General features: G+C 41.8%; 1 protein-coding gene across 1 annotated transcript; it reads left to right on the top strand.

Moving 5' to 3' along the window:
- Nucleotides 1–2357: 2357 nt before the first annotated feature.
- On the top strand, nucleotides 2358–8394 carry LOC134100870 (bile salt-activated lipase-like). Its single transcript, XM_062554340.1, has 11 exons — nucleotides 2358–2420; nucleotides 2666–2816; nucleotides 3280–3399; nucleotides 3745–3945; nucleotides 4247–4377; nucleotides 4535–4642; nucleotides 4826–4940; nucleotides 6210–6396; nucleotides 6508–6711; nucleotides 7557–7754; nucleotides 8126–8394. The coding sequence occupies exons 1-11, from the start codon at nucleotides 2358–2360 to the stop codon at nucleotides 8304–8306; spliced, it is 1659 nt and encodes a 552-aa protein (XP_062410324.1). The 3' UTR covers nucleotides 8307–8394.
- Nucleotides 8395–11090: the final 2696 nt, after the last annotated feature.

Raw genomic sequence — 11090 nt, 5'->3', positions numbered from 1 at the left:
GTCCTCCTGGTCCAAGGCACCGGGCTCCTTGTCCTTGTCGTCCTCTCCCTCTCGCTCCTTCACCTCCTTGTCCTCTTCCTCCTACTTCTTCACCTCCACGTCCTCTTCCTAGGCCTCCTCTAATTCTCACTCTTCCAGCTCCCTCCATTGTACTCCACACGGATATCTTACCTGTGCCTTATTTACGCTGCTTAGGCTGATTGCAAAGTGAACTAATTATCTAAAACAGTTTTCATGATGTGACCATGTGCCATACAGTCAGTAAAACAGTGTAAATAATAATAAATGTGTGTATTTAATTTTGCTAGGAGTGTGTTGGAAATTTGGGAATTGAGTGTAAGCAGTGAGTTGTGTTTAAAGTTCTGCAAAAAGAGTGCTGTGCAGTGAATTGTGCCAAAGTGTGTGTTACAAAATTGCAAACAGAGTGCAAAGCAGTGTTTGTGCTTTTAGTTTTGCTAGGGTTTGCACTCACTTAACTCAGTGAGTGGTTTTGCTATACGTATTAATAGTTTTAGAAATTGTGCTACAAGAATCACGAATAGCGCTTAAGCATCCAGAAAAACTGTAAAATACAATATCTTTTTCAAGATCTCCATGAGTGAAAAATAATGCCAATCGCAGAATTAGTCATTATCGAATTATCGTCAATAATCATTCTGTGGGACATGCAGGTAAAGTGAAACAACTGACATACCTGAAGATATGTTTGAAGTAGGCCTACACCTTATGTTGATAATGTTTTGTAAAAACTTTAGAAAGGACATAACACATATTTCTACATAGGTAATTTCTTCAAATTGAGAGCGTACCAGAAATAACATCAGATAAACACTTCAAAGTTTCCTTCAAAGTAGCCATATTGCCATCATTTTGTTCATTTCAATTCACTTAACACCTATAACAATAGGCCTACATAAACATTGCTCTGAAAATGCAAATTACACAGGCTATGTTTAAGCAGGCTATATCAACACTGCAGACTGTACACACTGAATGGAGAAGTCTTGTGGAGGCATGGCCATCTTATCTGTAAGATTCTAGGAATTTCTGCACATGCACTCTTTTTTTCCTCGCCTCCCATTATGATTAGGTTACGTGTTTAGCTGAAATATTTACTTTTCTGCGCAGTTTGTTTGTTTGTGTTTAACGACAAACAGTAGGCTATTATGGAACACAACTGGCGCAACATAGCGAGATACAGGCATACCGGTATGCCAAATTCTGTGCTCTCTGAGTAGCCTACCCTTTAGCTTAGGTCAGGGTTGACGTTATAAACAGGAAGGCTACTATGAAAAGTTATGTTAAACAATGCAACTTCCTTTGTCAGCTAAATGAACAACCAAACTAGCTTGCAAATACATTCATAACGTCAACTTAATTCTTAATCATTTCAACATCCCTCCCTGTCCGTTTATCCTATACTGTAAGTAAACAAGCCTGGTGTGGTGTCGACTTGTGGTGCGTAATTAGGCTACACATTATGGCCATGTCCAATTGTTAAGGGCGCACGTTGGATAGTAGGCCTATACCATTCTTTCCAGTAGCGTCTCAGATCATTGTTTTAGTCAGTCTAGCCAATGGATGAAAGCCAGGGGAAGGAATCCTGCATTGTGATTGGTCGAAAACTTTTCAGCTCACTCATAGCTCATTGACAGGCCAACTGTGCACCGTCAAACTTATAATAAAAAAAGGGGGAAAGCTTCTACTGTAAGCCTGCTTTCCAGGTCAAAAGACGCGGTTAATATGTAAAATGCGTACGGGTTAGCAAACTGTATATAAGCTCCAGATCAAATCAAATTAAATGCCTGCCCTTATACAATTCCAAGAACACATGGTAAGGTATTAAATATCAGAAATGAAATACAAGACTTTTTAAGACGTTTTACGTATCCATGGGGACCCTGCTATAAGGACGGGGGCTCTGGCCACACTGTCCTTATCTGTTGCTGTTGCTGATGTAGCCATTCTCTGTGGTTTGGGTGACACTGCAGAACTGAACTCTGTTGTTTTGTCTCATATACTGTACATATACTGAACCTTCGATCCACAACTCAAACCAGAACCTGTGAATGTATCGCTGTGATATTATTGCAATTGACAAACAAAGCCAAATTGGAGAAGGGCCCATTCCCTTGATGACACCTGGCACATAATGACCTACTCATACCTCCATGAGAGAGAGACATAGATCCACACATGTTAGTCAAAAACTGACATGTCACATGAGATTAAGCAACACTGGCTAGAACAGACTCTGATAGGGACAGGGCAGGGAGATAGCGGAGCTAGGCCAGATGGTATATAGGGCTGAGGAAATAAAGCTGTCCCATCCCTGCAGGACTTGCTGATCGTTCGCTATGGCCATGCTGGGACTCCTGCTGGCAGCAGCCCTTTGTCTGGGCTCTGCTTCTGCTGCTTCTGTGAGCGTGGTTGATTTTGATGACCCTTGGTTAATACATTTCTCTAAAGAATTAAACAGATAACCACGTACAGACAGTATATGCCATTAAAGTGTAGCCTGTCATGTGTGCTATATAATGGCGTGTTGGACACATTACAAATATTACATTGCTAATTTCACCTGTTCTTTTTTTTTCTTCTTTTTTTTGGTGATTTACATAAATGTATTCAGGGTCTGGTTTATTTATTGCACTTTTGTTTTCAGCTGGGAACTGTGATGACCGAAGGGGGGATGGTCGTTGGAAACAACAAAGCTGTTTCTGGACTCTTCCGCTACGTGGATTCTTTTAAGGGAATTCCCTTTGCCGCTCCTCCTGGTCGCTTTGAGAAGCCTCAACCCCACCCTGGCTGGGATGGTAGGTGACCCATGACTCTGCAAGGGCTGTGTGATGATAACACTTCTCTTGCTAAGTCAGACGACAGTCAATGTGCAATGCTGTGCCATGACCCATTGATGAATACGAACATAAATCTGCCAGGAAGGCCTGTGGCAGTTTGCATCACTAGTTGTCACGACAAGTGTATGATATGGCTAAATGTGAAGCTGTGTCATTCGTGATCATTTTCAATAACATTTCTAATCACTTCAATACAATTTTCAATAATTTGATTTTCAAATAAGACTCCAACATAATGTTTTCAAAGCAGCAGTAACATTGATGCAGGGCTCTTTAACATATTATATATATAAAAAATGCAATATGAAAACATGATATGTCTTATACTGTTCATATGTTATGCATATAAAGCAAGAACAACTATTTATTATACTATTTTTTGTATTTGTCCATATCACTTAATTTCTTCTCCTGTCTGTAGGTGTTCTGAAAGCCAAAGAGTACAGGACAAGATGTCTTCAGGTCAACCTTATCCAGACAATGACCCGTGGGGTTGAGGATTGTCTCTACCTCAACATCTGGATACCCCAGGGACGCAAAGGTATTCAAACCCAGGAATGTTTTGTATTATCTAATATGATATTATTATTATGTAATGATGGTATTATTATTGAATATTATGTTCTGTATTTTGGTGATACTGTAGTTTTGGGACTTTCAAGAAGTGTTAAACTAATCTGTGAAAAACTAGTGAAAAACGAATCTATTCACCTTACACTTAATTATTATCTTACTTTATTTCAAGTTATTATTTCTAACTAATACAGTATAATGTTCTTGTACTATAAGTCGCTTTGAACAAAACACACACTTTATTTCCAGCAGTTCTAATCTATGTAGACTACACCCTTATGTAAAATTCTAACCAGCAGCTCATCTCTTGCAGAGGTCTCTACCAACCTCCCTGTCATGGTCTGGCTCTTTGGTGGTGGCTTCCTTGTCGGTGCTTCCACCGGAGCAAACTTCCTCGACAACTATCTGTATGACGGAGAGGAGCTCGCCAACAGGGGGAATGTCATTGTGGTGACACTGAGCTACCGTACAGGAACTCTGGGCTTCCTCAGTACTGGAGACGCCGGCATCCCTGGTGAATAGGCAGCAGCACAAACTCATTAGGAGACAAAGTAAATATGTAGATTTGACTGTAGTTGCCCATCTGAATGGAGAGCTGAGCCAAGAAGAATGAACTTTAATTGAAATTCAACTGAATTTTGGATTCAACTATGAACAGGCATTATACTGTATAAAGTATACTATATTTGATAAAGTCTACTATATATATATATATATATATATATATATATATATATACACACACACACACACATTTATCCAAAGTGGAATTCAGACTAACTTGAACTAAAAGGAGTGATGCATACCACTGATAGGTAACTATGGCTTGTGGGATCAGCATGCTGGGATTGCCTGGGTGCACAGGAACATCAAGGCTTTTGGTGGAGATCCCGACAACCTCACCGTCTTCGGAGAGTCTGCTGGAGGTGCCAGTGTCAACTTCCAGGTAGAAATATCCCCCCCCCCCCCCCCCCTCTCTCTCTCTCTCTCTCTCTCTCTCTCTCTCTCTCTCGCCCTCGCTGCCTCTTTCTCTGTAGTACTGGCCATAGTTATCCAGCTAAACCCACCTACAGTCTCACCCCTCTTCTCTATGTTCCCCGCAGCTCATTACACCCTTGAATAAGGGGCTGATCCGCAGAGGCATCTCCCAGAGTGGAGTGGCTCTCTGCCCCTGGGCCGTCAACAGGAACCCCAGGGCATTTGCTGAGCTGGTAAACATGACACCACGCATTTCTATACACTACCTTCATGCCTATGTTGCAGATTGCATAGCTATGCAAAGAGTAAACTGTTGGATTTTGAAGTTTAGTAATGTATCTGTTATACCATTGTAAAGGAGACATGCAACTATTCCACTTTTTGCCACTAGTTTAATTGAGATACATTTTTCACAGGTTGCCGAAAGGGTGGGCTGCCCAACTGATGATAAGATGGTGGCTTGTCTGAAGATGACTGATCCTGTTACTTTGACTCTGGCTGGCACCTTGGACATGGAAGGGTCTCCAGAAAGTGAGTAGGGGATTGTGGGTAGTTGTGTTTTCCATATAATAGGCCTACATCTTCAAATGGTAAATGGGCTGCATTTATTTAGTGTGTTTCCACTCTTCTGAACATTCAAAGCTCTTTACATTATTGCATCCACTTACGCATTCATACACCAATGGTGGAAGCTGCTATGCAAGGTGCCAATCAGCACATCATGAACAAATGGGAGACCACGGTCTTGCTCAAGGATACTTCGACAGGTTCAGGAAGAGTCCGGCTTGAATCTTGGCTGGGTAAACCGATATGCCGACGATTTAGATTTTGCCCTGCAGCTCAGGCTGGAAACCTGCACATCTATCTCTCCTGCTTCCTGTCCATGTTTGCTGGCTCACAATCATAAGCTGGTTTATCCACCAGGCGCACCCGGATCGTTGGTCTGATTGGTTGAAGGACTATCCAAGTGTACAGAGTCTTTTGTGCAGTAGGAAAAAAATGCAGATGTTCAGTCTTAAAAGACTGAGCAAAGTATGGTGATAGTCTGACTAGCTTGAACCAACAAATGAACGGAACCAGTTTCAAATTTAGTAGTGAGTCTAAGGCGCTCAAGAGGATAGTTGTAAGTAAAAAACCTTTATTGAGCTTGACTTTCAATTAAAATCATGCCAACATGTTTCAGCCAAAATGGCCTTCCTCAGTGCAAGTTTAAAATGGGCTGTCTGTAGACTGCGTCTTCTAAATCTGAATGTGATCACACGACCAGACAGCACAGGTGATCACATGCAGGTGTGTATCACATGACGTAAAGAACATTTACAACACAATAAGTTAACATCCACAATTGAAGGTGAAACTGATTTGTGGATTTGTACCGAACCAGTTACTGAACTCCTCCAGAACCACCACTACCCAGCCCGTATATAGAGAGAGTTTGGCCAACTAGGGAATCGAATGGGCGCCATGTTAAATACCAATATACAGTATCTGTAAGGGCCTTTCAACATTCATATGCCTATTATAATGGTGAAAATAAGGGATTTATTTCAACATAATCGTCCCATAAGGTAACGCTGTACAATCATCTGACATTGGTATCCAACATGGCGGACTTGGCCAAACTCTCTCCATATACGGCTCTGCCACCACCTTTTTTTTTCAGTGGAGACATTAAATATAGTGTGTGTGTGTGTGTGTGTGCGTGTGTGCGTGTGTGTTTGTATGTGTGTGTGGGTGCAGGATGGTGTTTTATTTTTCCTTCCATTGCTTAATGGTATTTTTACTGTGTCCCTCCCTCAGAACCCATTGTCAGCGCCCTGGTCCTCTCTCCTGTCATCGACGGAGACTTCCTGCCTGATGAGCCTGCTAACCTGTTCGTCAATGCCGCAGACAGGGACTACATTGCTGGTGCCAACGATATGGACGGCCACATCTTCACTGGAGTGGATGTACCTTCTGTTAATCAGCCTCTCCATGCAACAGCTGTGTAAGTGTAGAGAATACTGTTGGTCTACTGTTCTGACAGTTTATTTTTTGACCTAACAATTTACATATATTTTTTTGTCTTCTCTCTTTCTCATTCGCTCTTTTACCTTAGGGAGGATTTGCGGCTCCTTGTGCGTTCCTTCACCAAAGAGAAGGGGCAGAAGGCTGCTGACCTGGCCTACAACGAGTACACCTCCGGTTGGGGGCACAGGCCTGGCAGGGAAGAGATCAAGAGGGCAGTTGTGGAAGTGGAGACCGACTACATCTTCCTGGTGCCCACTCAGGCCGCTCTCTACCTGCATAACAGCGTTGCCACGTAAGCCTTCCTGATGTGGACTCCGTTTTTTGAATGAAAGAGTCCAAAATCATGCAACACAGGGCTTCACTTGCCAAGCACTCACACATTCTCTCTCCTTCTGTCTCAGGCACTCAAATACACACACACACACACACACACACACACAGACACACACACACACACACACATACACACAAAACGCGCACACACAATCAAGTTTACTCAGAAATTACCACAATGGGCTAGCGCCTACCACTTCTCAATGAGACGTGGTCTAGCAACCAAACGTTAATTTTCTCATATTTGAAGAAATGTCATTTGGGAAGCAATGTCATCTTTTTGAAATGATACCCTACATAATATCTGTGACCACCACAGTCAAACATATATATATATATAAAAGAGACCTTCCCATGAGTCATGTTATAACTAATAAAAGCACGAAAAGACTGATGGAACAGAGACTATGTTGGCTGTTGAGTTTTGGGCACTCGCTCAACACTCCCTCACAATGGAGTTAATATCAGCAGAGAGGGTTAAAGCGGAGCGAGAGGCGCAAAAGTTTGACCATTTCCGCGTTCTGTTTTCGCAAAGGGGGGGGGGGCGAAATCCCCCTTTAAGCAGACCTAGAAAATGACGTTACATTTGAACTGAACTGCTTGCCGCGATCGATATCCCACTATGACGTCTTTCCTTAAGCAGACAGGAACTGTTTGAATTTTGCTTCCATAGAGATGAATTGTGTTGCTCTATCTTGTCAGTAACGAAAGATCTTTGATATCAGTGCTACTTTCTGATTACATCACTCTCCCACATCCTCTCTCTCTCCCTCCCTCTCCCTCTATGTTTCTGTCCCTCTTCAGAACTGGACGCACATACTCCTACCTGTTCTCTCAGCCTAATAGAAATCCTGGATTCCCCAGCTGGATAGGGGCAGACCATGCCGACGACTTGCAGTTTGTCTTCGGCAAGCCCTTCACCACCCCTCTGGGATACTGGCCCAAGCACCGTGATGTCTCTGGATACATGATCGCCTACTGGACCAACTTTGCAAGGACCGGGTATGAGAGAAACATTTATTTTCCAATCAATACACCTCTATGTAATTTACATTACTGTGATCATATAGCCTGGCTAGCGCCCACCACTTCTCAAATGTGCGTGTGTGCGTGCGTGCGTGTGGGAGGGAGAGAGGGTGAGAATTGGATGTGTGTGCAACCAAGACCTACTTGTATATAAAGGTATTTATCCTGTGGATATGTTGTGTCTTAGTGAACACTGTTTTATGGATTTGTGTCTATACTGTGCATATTGTATGTACTGTATATGTTATTGGTGAGACCGAAGACAATTTTCATGCCTGACGTGACAATACAGTCTATTCATTCATTCACTCATTCATTTAACTGCTCTCTCTCTTCCTCATTAACAGAGACCCTAACAAAGGTGAGTCTGATGTTCCCGTCAACTGGCCTGCTTTCGACAATCAGACCCACAAATATGTGGACATCAATGACAGGATGGGTAGAAACTCTGTCAAGCAGAAGCAGAGGATGCGCTTTGTCAACTACTGGACCAACACTTTTGCCAGCTTGCCCACCATCTCTGAGTAAATTGGCTTAGAATCATATGTAGTCACATACTGTACAGTCCATGTTAGTTAAATGGTCTGGAGCTTCATCAAAGTTCTACTCAAAGTGATATCAGCTCATTTTTTCAATACTTGATTGAAGACAATGAAACAATTGAATGCAATAAAAAAACATGTCAAACTTTCTTTATTGGTAATTTTGCTTCATGCTGTTGCACAAAACTCCAAGACTGAAGTAAAATGCAGACTGACTAGCCTACTCAGCGATTTAGCTTTCAATTTCTTAAACATGGGAGTACATACTGCCCTAAATACAGACTTACCAAAACAAACGTATTAACACAAGGAAACATATCAGAAATGAATTTGTATTTAAATGTCCCCTATAGGTGCAGTCAGTAAAGTCTCAACAGGGTCAAACTGTGTTATTTTTGTAATATTCATCTCTAATTCATCAAATTCAAGTTTCTAACACTTGCCTACAAAGTAATCTCCGGCTCTGCTCCCACCTACTTGAATGCCCTCATACAGGCATATGCTACCACTTGACTCCTCAGACGAACAACGTAGCTCTGCCACTGGCACGCTCAGCCTCAGCCTATACACTGGCCTCTGTATAGGCTGATATGTTATGAGAATGCCCCCATCAGCATTTTATTTTTGACGTGTTATCTCTCGGCATAATGTACAAGTCTCCTCGCATCATCACGCAACACACACACACACCCCCACACACACACACCTCCTATGTTTACGCGATGGCTACGCCCTTGTATGACACATTCCTATATTCACTCTTGTAAAACATCCCCTTAACACTGTCATGCTGTTCTTTTTGACTAAAGTAGCTTCATACAGTCATAGCAGTGTTCATATTCTAGCTTTCTCTTCTGCCATATGCAGAAGTCCACCTGTAAGTTGCTGCATCTGCCCCACGGTATTGATTGGCAGAGTTGTTGATAAGCCAGGGATTGAGTTTCAATACCAATGCCAGCCTAAGAGATTTCAAGGACTGGAAATCACTAACTTAACTTGGGCACTGCAGCTGAGGGCAGCACACAGAGTGTTTGAACCCAGATGGAATTTATGAATACATTACACATTTTCATTCACATGGTAACAATTCTCAAGGATTATGGTTCTGTTAATAGCCTACCAGGTTGACTGGAGATCATATGAGATGTCGTTTGCTGTTAAACATTACTTGAATTCCACCATTGCAACTACAACAGCATCTACATTACTACACAACTACACCCACTTTATTAAGGTATTTTATAAACATGAATAGACTGTATGTCTAAACCAACCTGCCGACTTCTCTTGGCTCCTGATCCACCAATGTGATGTGTTGTATTAACTAGGCAACCTTTTGCAGCAACTGCAATACGCCAAAACACCACTGGAGTGCAATAAATGCCTGCAATGCAGGAGGAAAGTTGAGAGGATACCATCGGTACTGCACCATTTCCTAAACGTATGACATAAATGTTTAATTATTTATCGTCATTCACAAAGTTTCAGGCATAGTAATGAGCAAGAAACGGCAAAACTATGATTAATTCGCGTGGACGCATACGTCTTAAGCTTATATTTCTTCCCACTTTGTTAACTGTTAGCAGAAACACGGATGGTACAGTAGGCATAATTCCAACACAAAATGTTAAAGCCATGACTATTTATAATTTAAAGCTTGACTAAAAAAGTTTCACACTTATGTAGCCAACTCAAAGAAATATTCAGTAACCTCAATACAGTTTATGGTCAGGTATAGGCCTAGCAGTTGAAAGCAAGTGCCAACAGCGGTTTGCATATCTCTGAATGGCTTTCTGTATCCGAGAAGGCACGATATGCCCTCCCTTCGACCTCTCACCTGAGTGGGGCGTGGCGATCATTACTTCAGATGCTGCTGTCCTACCGATTCATTCCCTACACGTTAAACACCACATGCCTTGGCGCACGCACCCGAGCATCCCCTTCGAATACACGCGACCGCCGAGGGACTGCCAGAGGCGCTATCAGGAAGGTCACTGGACTGGGAAACGTAGGTCGTCTTGTTATTGACTAGCTTTTGATATCTTTCTCGTGTAATTCTCTGTCTAGTAGCCTACCCAATGTGTTAGTGATGCCGTTCCTTTACATAAGAGCTTTACTCGTTAATCCATGTAGTCTACCTGGGGTTATGTGCGACTTGGTCAGTGAATCTATATAGGAAACTGTGATTACACTCAGATTGACACGATGCATCTTGGGCTCAATCCGGAATACGGCGATTTTGTATGCGTAATATTGACATTTGGCACAGGTTCACAACAGCCTTGTGAAGTTCCATTGTAGTCACATAAATGTTAACGAGTTTAAACTAGATGATGATGGCCTCTGGGGTCATACCATAGAAGTTTTGAAGAAGATCCACCCTCCGAATCCGCTACTCAGTTGATATCCATGGGTGAAGAATTTGCCAGTTACACATAATCCAAGGTGTTATTTATGGGACGGTGATTGTAGTCAAATGTAATTTCAATTTTTTTGTAATTAATTTCAGCTCAATATCTAAAATGTAGATTTGAATGTAGCCTATGCAAAAAGAGCGGCAACTTCTCTAGCCTATATTAATGCCGTAAATGCAGCTCGCTAGTTTATTGATAATAATAAGAAGAATTAATAATAATAACAATAATGCTAGGCCTACTAATAATGTACTACTAATTATTACATGTAATGATTTATGCTACATCTCTATGTTATAATACATCTTAACGTTATTTATTTCCAATCTTGAAAATGTAAACTCAATGTGTTTTCT

Source organism: Sardina pilchardus, chromosome 14 (genome assembly GCF_963854185.1).
Source record: "Sardina pilchardus chromosome 14, fSarPil1.1, whole genome shotgun sequence".
NCBI classification, from domain to species: domain Eukaryota; kingdom Metazoa; phylum Chordata; class Actinopteri; order Clupeiformes; family Clupeidae; genus Sardina; species Sardina pilchardus.
The sequence above is the reverse complement of the archived record's forward strand: the minus strand, read 5'-3'. Positions and strand labels throughout refer to the sequence as shown.